This window comes from Leucoraja erinacea, chromosome 7 (genome assembly GCF_028641065.1).
Source record: "Leucoraja erinacea ecotype New England chromosome 7, Leri_hhj_1, whole genome shotgun sequence".
Classification (NCBI taxonomy): Eukaryota; Metazoa; Chordata; class Chondrichthyes; order Rajiformes; family Rajidae; genus Leucoraja; species Leucoraja erinaceus.
Genome location: NC_073383.1, coordinates 7,060,378 through 7,082,439, shown reverse-complemented (window position 1 = coordinate 7,082,439; position 22,062 = coordinate 7,060,378). Strand labels below are relative to the sequence as shown.

The window sequence follows — 22,062 nt, the reverse complement described above, 5'->3', positions numbered from 1 at the left end:
ATCTGAACTCATTGGGTCCATCAGTGGAATACACATTTGTTTACATTGTGGAAAATGCACATTATATCTACACTTCATTTTTCTGACAAGGATCTGGGTGCAAGGAACTAGGACAATGTCCATTCTAGCCCATACAAGTAATAGCTTAGCATGTGTACGAGGAATTTTGTGCTCTACCCATACCCTGTATCCAGCTTTAATCTAATAGGCACTAATACAAAATAAGACTGCTTGTAGATCAATGATGAGTCTATCGAACAAGTCAGTTTATTGAAGGCCTTGACAGTGAGAACCAGGAAAAGTTCTGGGAAAACCCAAAGTGTTTCAAAGATTCCAGTACCTACAGCACTTCTATATTCTCATGACACAATGGTTACTTGTAGATTTGAAATAAATCATCATTGATCAATGTCTCTGTAACCTTTCGTCTTTGTCTTTCCCCAGAGTTAACTTTAACTTTCCTGTTGTTTTGAAAATCTCTCGCCCATATACCGTGCATTCAGAAAGTACTCGGACCCCCATCACTTTTTCCACATTTTGTTACGTTACAGCCTTATTTTTAAATGGATTAAATTCATTGTTTTTTATCATCAATCTCCACACAATACCCCAGAATGAAGAAGCGGAAACTGGTGTTCAGAAATTTTTGCAAAGTAATTAAAAATAAATAACTGAAATATCACATTTACATAAGTATTCAGACCCTTTGCTATGATACTCAAAATTGAGCTCAGGTTCATCCTGTTTTCATTGATTATCCTTGAGATGTTTCTACAACTTGATTGGATTCCACCAGTGGTAAATTAAATTGATTGGACATGATTTGGAAAGGTACACACATGTTTATATAAGGTCCCACATTTGACTGTGCATGTCAGAAACCATGCCATGATGACGAAGGAATTGTCCGCAGACCTCCGAGATGGTATTGTGTCAAGACACAGATCTGGGGAAGGGTATAAAACAATTTCTGCAGCATTGCAGGTCCTGAAGAGCATAGTGGCCTCTGTCATTCTTAAATTGAAGAACTTTGGAACCGCCAGGACTCTTCATAGAGCTGGCCTCCTGACCAAATGGAGCAATCTTGGTCTTGGTCAGAGTTCCTCTGTGGAGATGGGAGAACCTTCCAGAAGGACAAATATACCTGCAGCACTCCACCAGTCAGGCCTTTATGGTAGAGTGGCCAGACGGAAAAGGCACCTCAGTGACAGCCCGCTTGGAGTTTGCCAAAAGGCACCTAAATTCTCTGGTCTGGTGAAACCCAGATTGAACTCTTTGGCCTGAATGCCAAGAGTCATGTCTGGAGGAAACCAGGCACTGCTCATCACCTGGCCAATACCGTACTTACGGTGAAGCATGGTGGTTGCAGCATCATGCTGTGGGGATGTTTTTCAGCGGCAGGAACTGGGAGACTAGTTAGGATCGAGGGAAAGATGAACGGAGCAAAGTACAGAGAGATCATTGATGAAAACCTGCTTCAGAGCATTCTGGACCTCAGACTTGGACGGAGGTTCACCTTCTAACAGGACAATGACCCTAAGCACACAGCCAAGACAACGCAGGAGTGGCTTTGTGACAAGCCTGTGAATGGGGTGGGAGATTGCAACCTTCACGTGGTCCATCCTGTTTCGACGAATGCAATCAACCTGGCATGCACAAACAAGATCAAACAGAACAAGTTGTCTTACAACTTTAGGCTGTGCTCGCCATACGCAAGAAGAAGCCTGTGAATGTCCTTGAGTGGCCCAGCCAGAGGATGGACTTGGACCCCGATCGAACATATCTGGAGGGACCTGAAAATAGCTGTGCATCGACGCTCCCCATCCAACCTGACAGAGCTTGAGAGGATCTGCAGAGAAGAATGGGAGAAATTACCCAAATACAGGTGTGCCATGCTTGTAGCATCATACCCAAGAAGACTTGAGGGTGTCATCGCTGCTAAAGATACCTCAACAAAGTACAGGTGCACAACCTTTTATCCGGTGTTCCAGAAACCGAAAAGCTCCGAAAACCGGCCATTTTTTCCAGATGTCGTCTGCGCACCAAAGCTCGCGTTTGGCGCCAAACTTGACCCAAAACGACCCACGGTCAACCCAGGTCTGTACTACTGTAGCGGCTGCCTCCTCTCTGGAGACCGGGAGACGCTTAAACATCTGTAAATCATTGCTTAAATGTTAGTCAGTTAGTTTGGAGGGCTTTTATGTGAAGGGGGGTGAAGGGGTAAACTTTAATTCTTAGTCCCCTACCTGGTCGGAGAGGCGGGGAGCGGTCAATGCCTTATCGGGTTGCCGTGCAGTAAGCTCCGCAGCGCTGTGGCCGTTGGGGCGGTGGGCGGCGCCAGTTGTAGCTCCGACCCCGGCAACTCTACCCCTGGCTGCGAGGCGCTCCAAATCCAGCGCGGCCCGCGGCCGGACGCCCCAGCTCCGCAAATGTCGGGAGTCGGCAGCGTCGCAGCGCTGGGAAATCAGCGGGGAGCGGGCAATGCCTTACCGGGTCGCCGTGCGGCAAGCTCCGGAGCGCTGTGGCCGCCGACACACAACATCGCGGAGCGTCGCTGGATTTGGAGCCGCGCAGCCAGGGGTAGAGTTGCCGGGGTCGGAGCTCCAACCGGCGCCGCCCGCGGCCGGACGGAGCCCCCAGCTCCGCGGCTCCAAATCCAGCGACGCTCCGCGATGTTGTGTGTCGGCGGCCACAGCGCTCCGGAGCTTGCCGCACGGCGACCCGGTAAGGCATTGCCCGCTCCCCGCTGGTATCCCAGCGCTGCGATGCCGCCGACTCCCGACATTCTCGGAGCTGGGACGTCCGGCCGCGGGCGGCGCTGGACTTGGAGCGCCTCGCAGCCAGGGGTAGAGTTGCCGGGGTCGGAGCTCCAACCGGCGCCGCCCGCGGCCGGACGGAGCCCCCAGCTCCGCGAGGTTGGGAGTCGCCGACCAGGTAGGTAGGGGACTAAGAATTAAAGTTTCCCCCTTCACCCCGACTCCACCACCACCACATAAAATCCCTCCAAACTAACTGACTAACATTTATGCAATGAGTCTCCCGGTCACCCGGGAGGAGGCAGCAGCTCCAGACTTTTCAAGCCGCCCGCGCTACCTACCTAATCTACGCTAAAAATCTTCCATTCTGAAATCCGAAAATGTCCGAAATCCGACAAGTGTCTGGTCCCAAGGCTTTCGGATAAAAGGTTGTGCACCTGTACTGAGTAAAGGGTCTGAATACTTATGTATATGTGATATTTCAGTTATTTCTTTTTAATTACTTTGCAAAAATTTCTAAACACCTGTTTTCGCTTTTTTATTATAGGGTATTGTGTGTAGATTGATGATTTAAAAAAAAAAGATTTTAATCCATTTTGGAATAAGGCTGTGATGTAACAAAATGTGGAAAAAGTGAAGGGGTCTGAATACTTTCTGAATGCACTGTATCTAACAAACAGATACCAGACAGTGCCCTCCATAATGCTATGGACAAAGACCCATCATTTATTTATTTGCCTCTGTACTCCACAATTTGAGATTTGTAATAGAAAAAATCACGTATTTAAAGTGCACATTGTCAGATTTAAAAAAAGGCAAATTTTCTACATTTTGGTTTTACCATGTAGAAATTACAGCAGTGTTTATATATAGTCCCTCCATTTCAGGACACATTAATGTTTGGGACGCGGCAATGTCATGTGAATTAAAGTAGTCATGTTTAGTATTTTGTTGCATATCCTTTGCATGCAATGACTGCTTGAAGAGGCCCATGGTAACTCTGGAGGAGCTGCAGAGATCCACAGCTCAGGTGGGAGAATCTGTCCACAGGACAACTATTAGTTGTGCACTCCACAAATCGGGCCTTTATGGAAGAGTGGCAAGAAGAAAGCCATTGTTGACAAAAAGCCATAAGAAGTCCCGTTTGCAGTTTGCCACAAGCCATGTGTGGGACACAGCAACCATGTGGAGGAAGGTGCTCTTTTTGTGCTGCTTTTCTTCAGCAGGGACAGGGAAGCTGGTCAGAGTTGATGGGAAGATGGATGGAGCCAAATACAGGGCAATCTTGGAAGAAAAAAACTGTTAGAGTCTGCAAAAGACTTGAGACTGGGGCGGAGGTTCACCTTCCAGCAGGGCAACGACCCTAAAGATACAGCCAGAGCTACAATGGAATGGTTTAGATCAAAGCATATTCATGTGTTAGAATGGCCCAGTCAAAGTCCAGACCTAAATCCAATTGAGAATCTCTGGCAAGACTTGAAGATTGCTGTTCACAGACGCTCTCCATCCAATCTGACTGAGCTTGAGCTATTTTGCAAAGAAGAATGGGCAAAAATTTCAGTCTCTAGATGTGCAAAGCTGGTAGATACATACCCCAAAAGACTTGCAGCTGTAATTGCAGCGAAAGGTGGTTCTACAAAGTATTGACTCAGGGGGGCTGAATACTTTTGCACGCCACACTTTTCAGTTTTTTATTTGTAAAAAAATTTGAAAACCATGTATCATTTTCCTTCCACTTCACAATTATGCACCACTTTGTGTTGGTCTATCACATAAAATCCCAATAAAATACATTTACGTTTGTGGTTGTAACGTGACAAAATGTGGAAATGTTCAAGGGGTATGAAAACTTTTGCAAGCCACTGTATGTTAATCTTGGTCTCATCTGTCCACAAGATTTTTTTCCAGAACTGTGGTTGCTCTTTTAAGTACTTCTTGGCAAACTGGCCATCCTATTTTTGCAGCTAACCAGTGGTTTGCATCTTGCAGTGTAGCCTCTGTATTTCGGTTCATTAAGTCTTCTGCGGACAGTGGTCATTGACAAATCCACACCTGAAGAATGTTTCTGATCTGTTGGACAGGTGTTTGGGGATTTTTCTTTATTATAGAGGGAATTCTTCCGTCATCAGCTGTGGAGGTCTTCCTTGGCCTGCCAGTCCCTTTGCGATTAGTAAGCTCACCAGTGCTCTCTTTCTGTTTAATAATGTTCCAAACTGTTGATTTTGGCAAACCTGTTTGGCTGATGTCTCTACTAGTTTTATTCGTGTTTCCCACTCATAATGGCTTATTTGACTTTCATTGGCACAACTTTGGTCCTCAAGTTGATAAACAGCAATAAAAGTTTCCAAAGGTGATGGAAAGACTGGAGGAAAGACTATGTGCTGAGAGCTCTCTTATACCTGCATTAAGGAGGCATTTAAACACACCTGAGCAATTACAAACACCTGTGAAGCCATGTGGCCCAAACATTATGGTGCCCTGAAATGGAGGGACTATGTATAAACACAGTTTTAATTTCTACATGGTGAAACCAAAATGCATAAAAATACCCTTTAATAAAATCTGACAATGTGCACTTTAACCACATGTGATTTTTTTTCTATTACAAATCTCAAATTATGGAGTACAGAAGCAAATAAATAGATGATGAATCTTTGTCCCAAACATTATGGAGGGCACTGTAGATGTCAATATCCCTGGTCGGGAGAATTGATGGTGTCTACTTATTAAAAAAGGCCATTCGTTAATTTTCGGGAGACTTGCCTGTTAAACGCAGTGACAGAGAACAGCTGTAATCTCATGGCTGTAACGGATAAGAACCTAGACAGAACTACAAACAACTATCCCCCCTCAATAGATAAGGAAGCCTGCTTTTTCAGGAGAGTGTATTAGTTTTAGCTATTCTAATTAAGCGGCGCTGTGAAAGCTAAATACATTGACACATCTATTTATTACCGTCCTAACATTCTATGTTGCCCATTTGTCCCATCATGCTTGCCCAGTATGTGAGCTCTAGGGTTAACCAGATTATAATCAACTCATCTTCATTGTAATTTTCAAAATTCCCGACAACAGCATGTAATAATAAAAAGTAAATCGCCTGTATTTTGATATGTTTCAAAATTCTATTCCCTTAAGTATTTTTAATTATTAATTTTAAAAGATGCCTTTATTGGATTTTTAGTCTTTGAACGTTTCTGAATGTCCTCTTTTGACATATAGGTGCTAGCTGGCAGGTAGTGTTTTGTGACTGGGTTTGTTTTTTCTCTCTCTTTCCCGTTCTCTGCCACACTTATGGCATTTATGAACAAAGGCCCCTGCTGCTTTAGAGCACCTTGTCATTAAGCTCGGGGTCGGCACTTAGTTACAAATTGATGGAAGGTAAAAGTGGGTCAGCAACATGTATGTACACTCAGCTCGGGAGGGAAATTTACCCCAAAACATCTGTGAGCTGCCTCTCCCTATCACCTATAAGTAGATTATGTTTTATAGTTGCTAAAATTGTACATGAATTTGTGCAAGTATCTAGGTGTTTAATGCGGGATGTCTTTTAATGTTAGCTATTGTCTGAGTATTTGTACGGTGCCTGGGGTTTATGCAAGATTAAAGATTCTGTTTCCCCTTTTACGCTCTGATGTATTGCTCATCGATATATTAAATGTTTTATTTTGAAGGTGAAAAGCCGTATCAGTGCACTCAGTGTAGCATGCGTTTTATTCAGAAGTATTTGCTGCAAAGACACGAGAAGATTCATACTGGTAAAAGTTACAATTCTTATTTCTTATTTGTCTATTTTTAAATTTCACATTGCATGACACATACATTTATTTGGAAAGCCAAGCTTGTAAGCGTGTTTATGAAATAGATGTTGAAGTTAGGAGGCAAGACATTTGCAACCTCTGGTTACCATCCCTTCAGTCATTGGAAACAGTATGGTCTTATTTCGCATCACAATCCTCTGTAGCTCCAAATACCACCTTTGCAATCTTCTCCATCATAACCATCTCCTAGCAGAGAACATTGATCCTCGTCTTGTCAGTCCATCTATGTGACTCAAAAGCTTCACCATGGAACGCTTTTGGGGCCCTTTCCGAAAACTCTATGGTCTTCATGGTGTATGTGTGCCAGAGTTAGTTCAGTATAATCAGTAGCTAGAGCCAAACCATCATTTTATATAAATGCTCGTTGAAGCAGTCTGAGCATTGCCTTGACCTGAGATTAGCCAAAGAACCACTGGCAATTAACTGTGAATGCTGTTGTGTAACTAGCTGAGCTGCTGGATAAATGAAAATACCACATATTGGTATGTGTAAGGTTGCATCAGGTATATTCTCCTGAATGTGATCTTATTAATTAGTCATTCAGTACATGCACATCCCGCTGGCTGTGTGTAGGAGCACTTCTCATTCAATTATTTTGGCGGTGCATCTGATTTTTCTGTAATATCGACAAATGTGGTAACAATTTATATTCAGCCATGTTCATCAACTAGCTAACACATAATTGAGATGCTAATCTGTTCTGTAAAAACGGGTGCGGTTTCGTATCTGTGGGTTGAATTGTGCGATTTAATTCACCCAGTGGTTCATCTCGTTAACACAAACAGTGGTGCCACACAGCATCCACATTTAACTCCACATTTGTGCTTTGTATGAAAAGAATCAAAGGATATGGGGTTGATGCCGGAAAATGGCTTTGAAGTAAAAGATCAACCACGATATTTTGATTAACAGGGGAAACGTGAGGTATTTCATTTTTATGTTCTTGAGAGTTATTTTAATCGAAACAGTATAGCCGATTTGAATAGGGAGAAGAAAGTGACCAAAGTTATTTCACTGCACAGCATTACATTATTCATCTTGGCATCTTTGATAATGTAATAATTCATTCGAAAATCAGAATCTTCTCTGATTTTTTTTCTCCTTCTGATTTGGAACATCCAGTTTTCAGGTGGCACGGTCATCTAACTGTTTCCATAGAGTTGATCCTGTCATGGTTGGGAACATCAGTTGCTTGCTTTTTTGATGCACACTTGAGTAAATAATGGGGTGATGGAAATGGAGGATTCTTTTAAATGAATTTCAAGATACCCATGTTTTGGAAGTTAATGCTGATCTATTTTCCTAAGAATGGGATCGTTAGACATTTATTAGAGTTGATGTAAAACTGAATGGAATGCATTATCCAGAGACTGTGTCTAATGATTGGGAAATTACATTTCCAGGTGAAAAACCTTTTCAATGCGATGAATGTGACATGAGGTTTATACAGAAATACCACATGGAGAGGCATAAGCGGACTCACAGTGGGGAGAAACCATATCAGTGTGAATACTGCCACCAGGTGAGAATTAGCTACCAGAATCGGAACAGTGAAGCCCTGATTAACCTGGAATTACTGGTGATAGACACAAAAAGATGGAATAACTCAGTGGGTCAGATAGCATCTATGGAGAAAAGGAATAGTCACTTCCAGAGATGCTGTCTGACTCGCTGAGTTACTCCAACTTTTTGTGTCTATCTTCGGTTTTCACCAGCATCTACAGTCCCTTCCTACACATCATGCCTACACTGGTCTCTGAAACAGAAATCCTGCCCATGATTTCAAGAATATATCCATTTTGTGAAAATAACCCACTTTACCGTTAAAAGCATCAGATCTTTTCCTCTGTTTCCTAAGCACCGCAGGTGAAATACTGAATGTTAATGCCCTCCGGATTCACTAGGATGGTAGCTGGATTACTAGAAACACAAATATGAAGGAAGACAAAGAAATGGAGTGCTTTTATTGTCAGAGGGAAATGTTTAAAAATTATAAAAACATTGGTTTGATGTTTCCAATGTTTGATTGTTTGATTCTTAAAGGGTTGACGGTGGATATGTAATGGAAGGCATTTAAAGGCTGCATGGATGAACTACAACAATTGTTCATCCCAGTTTGGCAAAAGAATAAATCGGGGAAGGTAGTGCATCTGTGGATAACAAGGGAAATCATGGATGGTATCAAAATAAAAGACGAAGCATACAAATTAGCCAGAAAAAGCAGCCTACCAGGGGACTGGCAGAAATTCCGAGTCCAGCAGAGGAGGACAAAGGGCTTAATTAGGAAAGGGAAAATAGATTATGAAAGAAAACTGGCGGGGAACATAAAAACTGACTGCAAAAGTTTTTATAGATATGTGAAGAGAAAAAGATTAGTTAAAACAAATGTAGCTCCCTTGCTGTCAGAAACAGGTGAATTGATCATGGAGAACAAGGACATGGCAGACCAATTGAATAACTACTTTGGTTCTGTCTTCACTAAGGAAGATATAAATAATCTGCCGGAAATAGCAAGGGACCGGGGGTCAAATAAGATGGAAGAACTGAGTGAAATCAGGTTAGCCGGGAAGTGGTGTTAGGTAAATTGAATGGATTAAAGGCCGATAAATCCCCAGGGCCAGATAAGGTGCATCCCAGAGTACTTAAGGAAGTAGCCCCAGAAATAGTGGATGCATTAGTGATAATTTTTCAATACTCTTTAGATTCTGGAGTAGTTCCTGAGGATTGGAGGGTAGCTAATGTAATCCCATTTTTTCAAAAGGGAGAGAGAGAGAAAACAGGGAATTACAGACCAGTTAGTCTAACATTGGTAGTGGGGACTGCTCGTCAGTTATTAAAGATGGGATAGCAGCACATTTGGAAAGTGGTGAAATCATTGGACAAAGTCAGCATGGATTTACGAAAGGTAAATCATGTCTGACGAATCTTAAGAATTTTTAGAGGATGTAACTAGTAGAGTGGATAAGGGAGAACCAGTGTATGTGGTGTATCTGGACTTTCAGAAGGCTTTCGACAAGGTCCCACGTAAGAGATTAGTATGCAAACTTAAAGCACATAGTATTGGGGGTTCAGTATTGATTAGGATAGAGAACTGGCTGGCAGACAGGAAGCAAAGAGTAGGAGTAAACGGGTCCTTTTCAGAATGGCAGGCAGTGACTAGTGGGGTACCGCAAGGCTCAGTGCTGGGACCCCAGCTATTTACAATATATATTAATGATCTGGATGAGGGAATTGAATGCAACATCTCCAAGTTTGCAGATGACACGAAGCTGGGGGCAGTGTTAGCTTGAGGAGGATGCTAGGAGGCTGCAAGGTGACTTGGAGAGGTTGGGTGAGTGGGCAAATGCATGGCAGAAGTGACTTGGAGAGGTTGGGTGAGTGGGAAAATGCATGGCAGATGCAGTATAATGTGAATAAATGTGAGGTGATCCACTTTGGTGGCAAAAACGGGAACGTAGACTTATCTGAATGGTGATCGATTAGGAAAATGGGAGATTCAACGAGACCTGGGTGTCATGGTACACCAGTCATTGAAAGTAGGTATGCAGGTGCAGCAGGCAGTGAAGAAAGCGAATGGTATGTTAGCATTCATAGCAGGATTTGAGTATAAGTGCAGAGAGGTTCTACTGCAGTTCTACAGGGTCTTGGTGAGATCACACCTGGAGTATTGGTACAATTTTGGTCTCCTAATCTGAGAAGGCATTCTTGCCATAGAGGGAGTACAGAGAAGGTTAATCAGACTGATTCCTGGGATGGCAGGACTTTCATATGAAGAAAGACTGGATAGACTCGGCTTGTACTCGCTAGAATTTAGAAGATTGGAGGATCTTATAGAAACTTACAAAATTCTTAAGGGGTTGGACAGGCTAGATGCAGGAAGATTATTCCTGATGTTGGGGAAGTCCAGAACAAGGGGTCACAGTTTAAGGATACGAGGGAAGTCTTTTAGGACCGAGATGAGAAAATAATTTTTTACACAGAGAGTGGTGAAAATTTGTGGAACTCTCTGCCACAGAAGGTAGTTGAGGCCAGTTCATTGGCTATATTTAAGAGGGAGTTAGATGTGGCCCTTGTGGCTAAAGGGATCAGGGGGTATGGAAAGAAGGCAGGTATGGGATACTGAGTTGGATGATCAGCCATGATCATATTGAATGGCGGTGCAGGCTCGAAGGGCCGAATGACCTACTCCTGCACCTATTTTCTATGTTTCTATGGTTCTATACTCAATTGGTGTGAGGAATTATTGATTGAACACATGAATTATATATAAGAGAGTTTAGCTGGATGTTGGTGGTGAGCTGTTGAATATACTTCATTGGTTGGTGGTTGTCAAGTTTAAGTTTATATTGGGTAGAGGATGTGGGAGTGAGAACACAGTGAGAGGATCTATTTGAGACTTCAGTTGGTTTCATGGTCATATGTGATAGGAGCAGAATTAGGCCTTTTGGCCCATCAAGTCTATTCTGCCATTCGATCAGGCTGATCTATCTCTCCTAACCCAATTATCCTGCCTTCTCCCCATAGTCCCTGACATCCGTACTAATCAACCTATCTATCTATGCTGTAAACATATCTATTGGTTTCCACAGCCTCCTATGGCTGTGGCTGGTCTGGCGGACTGGGCTTAATTACATGTGGTGATTTCTGTTGATTTCTACCTTTTCCCGTCATCACTTAAAAAAATTCTTAATGTTCCACATTCTTTGTGAGATACTTTGAATCTGTTCGTATTGAAGTATGGAATTACCTTCTGAGCACTTCCTGTCTGTCTCTCTTGTTCTCATTCCTAATGAATTTAGGAATCTTTTTTCATTAGTTTCATCCCCTGTTTTATTTTTCTGAATCTCCTCTGCAATCTGTCCATTGTCCTGGCATCTTTCCTAGAGTAATGTGTGTCTAATCCACTGTTTTGATTGTGGATTAAGTAATATTTAATGTAACTTCAACATGATTTAATTGGTTTTGCAACCCAACAGATGAGGTTGTGTGTGTTTTCATCAGTTGGAAATCCTCAACAGGTCAGGCAGCATATGTGCAGACAAACAGTAAAGCTGCATTTTGGTGACCTTTCATCAGTCTTTGCAGCAATTTTTTTTTAATTCTCTTCTTGCTTTGGTCCGTGTAAGGAGTAATAGTGAGAGCAGACAGGCACTAACAATGAGTTTTAGGATTTCATGACTTCACGTTGCACTTTACTTCAATTCACTGCAACAATTAATGGATTTTTTGTTTGAAAAGAAAACATGTAAACCACGACACTTCTGTGTGTACATTTAAGAAGCTGTGAGTAATGAGGGAGTATAGATTTAAAGTAATGAGCATAATTAAAGGGGGATATTGAAACAGAACAGCAGGTGTGGGGTTGTACCACAGATAGGCACAAAGTGCTGGAGTAACTCGGGGGTCAGGCAGCATCTCTGGAAAAAGGGATAGGTGATGTTTCGGGTCGGGATTCTTCTTCAGGTTTCAGAACAGAAAGTGTTAGGTTCCTGTCAGACCCGTTATTTTTTTAAGAATAAAAACAGTGCTGGAGTAACTGAGTGCATCAGGCAGCAGAAATCTCAGTGAACAAGTGTCCTGACCCGAAACACCTCTCCAGTGATGCTGCCTGACATGTTGAGTTTGTACTCAGCACCTGCAGTTCCCAGCCCTTTTATCTTTTTTGTAATTCAGCACCAGTGCAGTTCCATCTACTTCAGGTTACGCTTGTGTCAGAGCATACTATCTGTTATTTGTGAGGTGTAATTTTTCAACAAAATAGAGAGAGTACAGAGGAGATTTACTAAAACTTTTAGGGCTTTATTCTTTGGAGCGTTAAGGGGGGACTTAGAGGTTTTTAAAATGTTAGAGGGATAGACGTCCAGTTTAAATTGGTTTCAGGGGACATTGATCTGAAGTTTAGGGGTAACAGCACTCAGACTGTGTGGAATGAGCTTCCAGGGTGGTGGACGCTTGTTGTGTGGTGATTCTTTTCCAACGGATTATTAACTTGTTCACAGCTTTCCTGTGCTGACTATTATCAAGACGTTTTTGATGCTCAATAACTCTAATCACCTTTTTATAGCTGATGCTGAAAGGTAAACATGTCAATGTCCATTTAATTTCTTTTGGGGGATTTGTGAGATTTAAATTAAATGTAATTGATATTGATTATTATTTCAGTATTTCTCCAGAACTGACCGTGTATTGAAGCATAAACGGATGTGCCATGAAAACAGAGATAAAAAACTGCTGTGTGCTTTGAAGATGAGTGACATGGGAGGAATGGATGACCCAAACACCCTTTTGCAACACAAAGAGAATCCAATACCACGGAAAAGGAAGCAGAAGGCGGGAGAGAAATTGAGATCCATTGATCCTCTCGCGGAGAAGGTGTGCACCTTGGAAAAGCTTGGCCAGAAAAAAGATGAAAATGAGAATGATTATCCATCGCTCTACAGCATTGCCTCCAAAGTGAAAGACGAATACATGGTGACTGAATACTCTGTTGAGATACCCCATTCTTCCAGCAGTGGCAATCCTTTGGAATGTGCTTCAGGAGATATCCACCCTCCAAAATTGGTCATCAAAAAAGTGAGCAGTAAAAGGAGTCAGAAACTCCAGCTGGAACCAAGCCAGTCAATGACTGCTTTATCCACTTATGAAGAAAATAAAGTAACTAAGTACACCTATGAATTCATTGGTAAGCCAGGTATGCTAGATTCTGAAGGCAGCCATGACATTGATCATGTTGATTCCTTACAGGAAGTTCCCAGCAAACCAGTGCATAGCAGTAACAACTATGATGATGCCATGCAGTTTCTGAAGAAGAAGCGTTATCTGCAGGCAGCCAGCAACACCAGCAGAGAGTATGCCCTGAATGTGGGCCAGATAGCATCGCAGCCGTCTGTGACCCAAGCTGCCGTGGCCAGTGTCATTGATGAAAGTACTGCCGCATCAATGTTGGACTCTCAGTCCATGAATGTTGACATAAAGAACAGTCAAGACAAGAGTGGGATCCCGGATGAGGTGCTGCAGACTCTTCTCGAGCATTATTCTCACAAGGCGAACGGGCAACATGAAATGTCTTTTAATGTTGCTGATACGGAAGTGGCCTCAAGTATGTCGATTAACGCTTCAGATGTAGCTGCGGTTTCCCAGCCCGAGAGAGTTGGTGCAAGTTCCCAATCAGCCTCTTCGGACAAAGCCAGTATGCTTCACGAATATTCAAAATTTCTCCAGCAGGCTTTGGAAAGAACGAGCCAGAATGATGCATATTTACCCAGCGCAAGCCTTTCTTTTGGAACTGAAACCGCAAACTTAAGTCAACCATTGTTCTCTTCCGTGGCCTCAATGACTATGCAGCGGGGCTTTCGATCGGGCATGAATTCACCTCTGCGACCTTCTTCTGAGAAGTCCCACTTCGGTTTGATGGTTGGTGAGTCGCAGCACTCCTTTTCTTTTTCAAATGAAGAGGCGAATCACAATTCTGTCTCCGCACAAGAGTTCCTGGAGCAAATGACTTCTCAGAAGAAGGTGGACGCACAGCCAGTCCATCAGGCCTACCAGATAGGCACATTTGAGCAGACATTCAGATCTCAGTTCCAGAACACAAGGTCAGGTATAACTCCCCCATATACGGCTGCCAATGGACAGGTAAACCTGAGGGTGCGGGGGACTAGTGCTGAGTTTTCCGAGTTCCCATTAGTGAGCGTCGCAGAGGGAAGAACCCAAATGACTACGTCACCAGATACCACAGCTAGACAAGCCTTCGGATAGCAGGAACCTCTGATCTCTGTTTCAAGACAAAATGGGGTAGCACTTCAAATGGACGATTGTTGTATTATGCGCTGCTCTGTATAGGATGGAGTGCTGTATAATCAGTAGTTAATGCAGTTTTGGTTCAGTTTCATATAGAAGCCTCAACACCAAAACTCTATGTGCTGCTGTGCATTGTAGTTACAGCATTTCCTTTGCATATTTCAGCCATGCACAGCATGTCGCAGGTTCTTGTGTTGTGGCAGGGCTTAAATGTTGTTCACCACTGATGCTTCTGCCATGCCTCATCTTGTAACATGCCCCAAAATATTTAGGCACTTTTTAAATGGAAAAAAAAAATCAGTCACTTCTACATTTAGGGTAAAACCGAACTAATAAATTAGTTTATTTTGATTTTCTTTAAAATTATGCACTTTTCTATTCAGATTTACTAAGATTATAAACAAAACTAACATTTTTTCCAGTTTGTATGCAGGAGAATAGAAATAATTGGGTCATAATTTTTATCTAACTCACAATAAGGAAGCCCACAGATTTGATGAGTGGGAGAAGAATGATGTTCAACAATTGAACATCCTATTTATACCATGAGTTTAAAAAAAATTAAATTTTATTTATTTTAGACAAGAATATGGGAATTTTTGGTTCCTTGAACCGTTCACAGTACGACAAGTGTTTTTAATATTTCCCTCCTTGTGTGATGCAGATTTTGGCTCCAAGATATGGGGCTGCCTTTTAAAAAATTTAGTTTATATCCCTATTTTTGTATGTTTAGTATATAAAACATTGTTTCCTTGGAGAAAATTTACCTGTTAATTTATATTGCAATACCTACCCGTTTTATTGTATACCTTGTCTGCATTAAAAAAATTCAAAATTATATAATGCAACAGGTAAATCGTACCACAAATAATGTTACGTTCTGTTCCCCCTTTTTGTCAGTGATTTTGTACATTGTGGTATGCTTTGTTTTTATAGTTCACACTTCTACTTTTGAATCAGCTGATTAAGAATCTGTCTTGCATATGATTAGTAAACTGTCATCTAATTTGGATCAATATTTGTCGTCATTTTCATTTTCAGGCAGTAACCATTCCTTGTAACCAATTTACTGTAAGGCTTTGGCTTGGCAATTGTCCACAATTCCAGTGACTTAATGGGTTGAAGTAACTGTTCCAATAAAATGTCATACCAGATACTTCCATAAATATATACGAGAAAAAATTGACCTGTGGTTTTGTGGATAAAGCTTGTCTGGTTTGAGATGGCTGGCATTGGTTGACTGAGATTTGTATGATTTGGATTTCTGATTGGTCAGTTCCCTCCTCATTCTGTGATTTGCTTTAGGAATGTTTCAGCCAAAGATGTAAATTTCATATTTTTATATTTATATCATCTTTGTGGCATTCGAAACATTCTAATAATTACTAATGGGAGTTGAGGTTGGGGTGCAGGGATTACAATAAGGTGAAAATAATGATCAGACAAACTCTTATGCATTTCTAGCTTTGCAATTTACCAGAGTTGGCCTGTGCAACTCACTGCACGCGTGTCGCTTATTAAAGTACAAATGCAAAGTCTTTATGGCCTTGTGTAGTTTAAGGCACTGGGTAGATGTAGTGTAATGAGCTGGTGATGTGTCGTGATACCCTTCAGGAATGCACATCTGTGTTTTAGCTATTGTCTGGCATCATCTTTTCCCAACACTGAATTCAAAATCTTTCTGTAGGGAAATGCCATTCAAGTATTAACATCCCAACTTTTAACATTGTCAACTATCCAAAGAAACAACGTGCTGTTTGGTAGAGAAAGCCTCCTTTTGTTTATAGCAATGGAAAAAAAACATACCTATAAGATGATAATTTAAAGTGAAATATCAAATTCAAAGTTCTCAAGATGTTGTGCTCCTGATCCTCGGTATATCTGGCCCCAGGCAGACTGAGATGTACTCCTTTGCAATTTTCCAGTTCTCTGCCAGACCAGTTTGAAAAACTTGAGTTATAAGCGACTGGTTAAAGATGTTTTTTTGACAGGATGTAGAACACAGGACCAAATAAAAGGATGGTTGGTAGTTGAATAAAATCAGAGTACATCAAAGAGCCAACAGTTCAAGTCTAGAGAAATTAAGTGAGTACATGCTTTGCTTTCTCAACTCCTGATATCTTGGGGCAGTTTACAATGTAGCTGCTACTCAAGGCTGCCTGTGTGTACCTTGTTGCTCATGAACTTCCTCTTGCACTGAAATGAGCACCGATACTTTAACTCGTTCTGTAAATGTTTAAACTCACGCCAGCACTACCAGCTGTAACTAAGAAAGCATTTCACATTTGTCAAATGGAAGGATCTGCAGTCCCCATGTCAATCATGCTTGATTGCTTTTATTCGTTGATAGTAACCCTAAACGGAACTGCTTTTTCCCATATCTGGGGATACTCAAAACAAAATGTCTAATGAGTTGATGAGGTGTGCAATGTCCTTTTTGAAAATCATTAAAACGTGCACTTTTAAAATGCTTTCCTTTGAAGGTGTGAGATGTACATCTATTATCAAACTGAAATCCAGAATGTTTTATTGTATTGAGGTTATTTTGTGTCATTACATTTAATACCTTCTACAAGCGCAGGTAATGTTTGATTGCGGCCAGTGTATAAATGCGGATTCTTTACGCATGGTTGATGGTGATCTGTACTTGTGATGGCTTTGGTTCTTTTCAAATACCTAATTGTATTTACCTAATACCTTGAGTGATTACAAACATGGTTTTGCTTGGTTTACACTTTTACGATTCTTTTAATTGAAACAAATTCATTCCAAGAATGTAAAATTGTATTTAGTGCTTTAGAATCTTTGCATGTATTTCTTTTAATGTGCCCATTATTTGCTACATTTCATCACGCAATACTTTGGCATGAGATGTCAACCTTTTAGATCTGTGTCAGAGAAGAAAGGGAAGAACCACCCCAAAAATGGATTGAAAATATAACGCACTTGAGGAAATATTCTTTTCCCGGGATAATTGCAGAGGCATTTTATTTTTTTGTTGAGAGGAGGAGGGGAGGGGGGGTGGGGGGCATTTTAAATATTGAAAAAGGTGGTGTTGAAGATTTCTGTTGTAATGAGAGCTCAGCATACAATTCAGATTCATAGCTTTATGTAAATAAATGTTTAGGCAAAATGGTCAAACTATACTAATCAGTGAGGGATTGAAACTGCATATCTATACAGAGCAGCAGAATGGGTAATGTAGTATCGTAGCATCAGCCTTTGTTATTCGCTAGCCATTTATACACGGATGGACTTGCCAAGTGATACTTTGTTCTGGTTTCTTTTAGTACACTGGTCAATTTTATACCAAGCTTGCTTTTCTATTAATGTAGAAGCACTAACTATAGAGATCAATTTTGTAGTATATTGTAAAAGCTAAATTTGTTACAAAATTTGTTGGCTACAGTCTATGTACAAAAACCTTTTGCTTTTGTTCAGTTGTTCACTACTCCATAATCAGGATGTGTGGGAGAACCGTGTTTGTAAGAGTCAGTCTTTGGTTCATCCCACAGAAAACTTATCATTGCTTCAGTATCTTTTACAGTCAGGGTTTAAACACTGACGTGTGAATATTTTGGGGAATCGATTGATCAGTAGTAGATATTGATATACTGTTCAATAATAATTTGCAACGTGTTATCAAATAATGGTATAGAGATGAATCAACACAGATTTCTACAAAATGCTTTAAAGTTGTCAAAAGAGATACAGTGCTTTATAAACAGTGTATTAGAGAAATTGGAAGTATCACGTTTTCAACTTTAAAGACTTTTTAATGCATAGTTATAAATAAATGTTCAGAGATCAATTTTGTTGGTTGTTAATTTATGAAGAATGATGCTGAGTGACAACATTTGAAGATGAGCAGTGCAGCCATATCGTGAAGGATTCTGCGTGGAAGTTCCCTGTATAACATTTGTGTATAAAATATGCTGTGTTATTTTCATACATCTTCACTTCCGTGACAATTTTTTATCACGGTGAAGATCTTTCTTCTGAATGACATTTGTTTTAGTTTCAAAATAAAAAAAATAAAAGAGATAGCATGTCTTTATTTACATTATAAGGTCAGCGTTAATGCGCTGAGTTTCAATCTCATCATTTGTGGTAGTGGCCTATTCCTGCCATAGCAACCTTTATCATTCGTGACCAGGTCTGCTGCATCTTTATACACAAGATGCTGCAGTTACCAAACAGGCCATTCTGGACTTGCTGCTGTTGATTTTTCAATCAGCCACTCCTATTAAAAACCAAATACCATCACTGGACTCGGTTCGAGCAGCAGATGGCACTGTCTCGGCTGGTGCTGGGACTCCCAGTGGTGCTCAGGAGGCAGAGAGAAAAATAGCTACTGCTCTGGGAGTGAGTTTACACAAAGTGCATCCGATTGAGGAACAATGCACAGGCGTGATTTGAGAACAGGCAGCGCTCCAGTGTAGGACACCAACAGCCACACTGATCCGGAGGGAGCTCAGTATATGGGAGTTAAAGTCATACAGGGGAGCGGTGCCTCGGTGCCAGACGCAGGTTCAATCCTGGCCTTGTGTCTTTGTATGGGTGGGTGTATGTGCGCGAGTGGGGATGTGTGTCTGTATGTGGGGATGTGCGTGTGTTCTCCACACATTCCTTGCACTAGTTCACCCACATCCCAAGATGTGTGGAGTTGATGGGGAGGGGAGTGATGTGATTTCAGGACACAGTAGCCCAATCTGTTAAAGAGTCAAGAGTGTTTTTATTGTCATGTGTCTCAGATAGAACAATGAGATTCTTACTTACAGCAGCACAACAGAATATGTAAACATAGTACACTGTAAACAATATAATACATGAGGGAGAAAAAAAGTATATATATATATACACACACACACACAAAGCAAGCAATCGTGCAATACTAACAATAATAGCCTGTAGTTCAGAGCTTATTTGGGGTTGTAGTGTTTAATAGCCAATTGGCTGTAGGAAAAAAGCTGTTCCTGAACCTGGACGATATAGTTTTCAGGCTCCTGTACCTTCTTCCTGATGGCAGGGTGGTGTGGGTTTCTGATGATGCTGGCTGCCTTTTTGAGGCAGCCATTCCCATAAATCCCTTGGATGGTGGGGAGGTCGGAGCCGGTGATGGACTGGGCAGTGTTCACAACTTTTTGCAATCTTCGCTCCTTGGCGTTCAAGTTGCCGAACAAGGCCGTGATGCAACCAGCCAATGTGCTCTCTACTGTACACCTGTAGACGTTCAAGAGAATCCTCTCTGACATACCAAATCTGTAATCTTTTCAGGAAGTAAAGGCATTGATGTGCTTTCTTTATAATTACCACCACAGCGTTGCTCCGGGTGGCACCGCGGGCTCCTAACTAATTCTGGACAATCCGGATCAATATTGGAGTAGTTGTAGGGAGAAACTGCAGATGCTGGTTTTAACCGAAGATGCTGCCTGTCCCGCTGAGTTACTCTAGCATTTTGTGTCTTATTAATATCGGAGCTCAAGATCAATCAAATAAAATCAAATATAACAAGTTGTCCTACAACTTTAGGGCGTGCACGCCACACACAAGAAGAAGGAGCAGAAGATAGAGACAAAAAGAGTAACTCAGCAGGACATAGAAAATAGTTGCAGGATTAGGACATTCAATATGATCATGGCTGATCATCCAAAATCAGAACCCAGTTCCGGCAGTTTCCCCCATATCCCTTGATTCCGTTCAATCTAACCCTAACTCTCATGAAAACATCCAGTGAATTGGCCTCCACTGCCTTCTGTGGCAGAGAATGCCACAGGTTCACAGCATGTTTGGAGAAAGGGTGACGTTTCGGGTGGAGACCCTTCTCCAGACTCTTGGAGCAGGACGGGGTTGTGAGCTTGGCTGCTCCAGGTAACTATCGGGACCGGAGCGCAGGGGAGGGGAGGGGAGGTCGAGCCAAGCCGGGCCGGGTCGGGGCGAGCGGGCTGCGGCTGGAGCAAGTGAAAGCTCTCCTCCTCCTCCAGGCACGGCGGCGGGTTTCCACACTCCGCTCGGAGTGGGAACAGGTGCAGAGTTAGTTTGTTTGTCTGTCGAGGGAGTGGCAGCCACCGTCACCCGGATCCGGATACAGGTATATTTGACATGTTGGCACTGAGACAGTCGGTCCCTCCTGCAGTCAGACAGAGCCCGCTAAACGTGGGCACCGCCGCAGCTACCGCCACAAACTACAGCGACCAAGACAAGGTAGCGATCTTTATCTGTTGCGGGGAGGAATAGTGTTGACGTTTTATTCCTCGCAGGTGACTGAACGTTTGCCACCTGGGCTGATGGTGTAGAATGTGATCTGGCAGCGTTTTTACAAACTGCTACAACTTGGTGAAGGAAGTAAATTGTTAATAGGTGCACAAAATGCTGGAGAAACTCAGCGGGTGCAGCAGCATCTATGGAGCGAAGGAAATAGGCGACGTTTCGGGCCGAAACCCTTCTTCAGACTGAAGTAAATTGTTAATGATGTGGGGAGGAACTGCAGATGCCGGAGATAGACACAGACACAGAAGATAGACACTAAAAGGCGGAGTAACTCAGCGGGACAGGCAGCATCTCTGGAGAGAAGGCGACGTTTCGGGTCGAGACCCTTCTTCAGACTGATGAAGAATGTCAATTCTTCGTTTGTTTGCTGAAGACGTGCTCGGGGCAGTTGTAATACGAGCGTGATTAAAGATGCGGCAGGGACGAGGAAATCTTCAAGGTAGAAAACACCCTGATTTAATCTGGTCGGTAGCTAGAATGAATTCAAAATGCCACGGTGGTTCTGATTGAAGGGAGATCGCTCCGCCTTGTGTGTGTGTGTGTTCAGAAAGTGGACACTGTCTGGACCGTGGTAGACACACAGTGAGTGCTGGAGTAACTCAGCTGGTCAGGCAGCATCTGGAGAAACTCAGCTGGTCAGGCAGCATCTGGAGAGAACAAGTGGCAGCTGGAGTTTCGGGTCGGGACCCTTCCTCAGACTTCGGTATAAACCAGCATTTGTTTCCACACACTGCACGTACCGTGAACTGTATAGACGAGGGCTGCTTTTAATTTGGAACATTTGTGTTGGTTCTGCAGCGAATCTCATGGAATATTCGCTCGCTTCACACTTCGTTGACCTGTTTCAGCTATGGACTCTAAAGATAAATTGCATTGTTTTAGATATTTGATGTCGTCTGAATTGGTAAATTCGACCTCTCATAATCAGCTGTCTGGTGTTAACTTCACGATTGTCTTCCATCGTTTTCTGCAATCATTCTCCCACGCGATTTTATTTGAAGTCTTATGCAAGTGTGTGTAATAGACACAGTCGGATATTTCGAAACCTTCTTTCCCATTTCATAAGCTTTTGATGGATCCAAAAGTAAGTTCGATTTTTCGCTTGCACCAACCCACAGTGACCTGACACACTCAATTGATCAAATATTTATTTACCAGTGCCTTAAAATGTTCAAATTCTGGTTTCACCATCTTTGAGATAAAGAATTCCAAAGACTCACAACACCTTGATGATATCAGCCAGGAATTTAGTCGTACAGTGTGGAAACAGGCCCTTCGGCCCAACGTACCCATGCTGACCAACATGCCCCAAATACACTAGTCCCATCTGCCTGCGTCTGGCCCATATTCTTCCAAACCTATTTTATCAGAGCTGCCACGATAACCCCTCACATGGGAGCTTTCAACTTGAACCC

The 22,062-nt window shown here is 42.2% G+C and overlaps 2 protein-coding genes across 5 annotated transcripts in view; both read left to right on the top strand.

The window, feature by feature from the left end:
* znf148 (zinc finger protein 148) overlaps window positions 1-18,421 on the top strand; it is a 58,179-nt gene extending 39,758 nt beyond the window's left edge. For 2 of the 3 annotated variants that reach the window (XM_055637713.1, XM_055637714.1), the window contains exons 6-8: window positions 6,431-6,514; window positions 7,981-8,099; window positions 12,740-18,421. In XM_055637713.1, coding sequence (XP_055493688.1) covers window positions 6,431-6,514; window positions 7,981-8,099; window positions 12,740-14,335 — 1,799 coding nt within the window. In that variant the 3' untranslated portion in view covers window positions 14,336-18,421. The remainder of the gene's footprint in view (window positions 1-6,430; window positions 6,515-7,980; window positions 8,100-12,739) is intronic. The other variant, XM_055637715.1, reaches the window with a different exon arrangement.
* A 2,043-nt stretch (window positions 18,422-20,464) lies between these two features.
* Window positions 20,465-22,062, top strand: part of slc12a8 (solute carrier family 12 member 8) — a 75,569-nt gene continuing 73,971 nt past the window's right edge. For both annotated transcript variants that reach the window (XM_055637712.1, XM_055637711.1), the window contains exon 1: window positions 20,465-20,581. The gene's annotated coding sequence lies outside the window, so the exon portion shown is untranslated. The remainder of the gene's footprint in view (window positions 20,582-22,062) is intronic.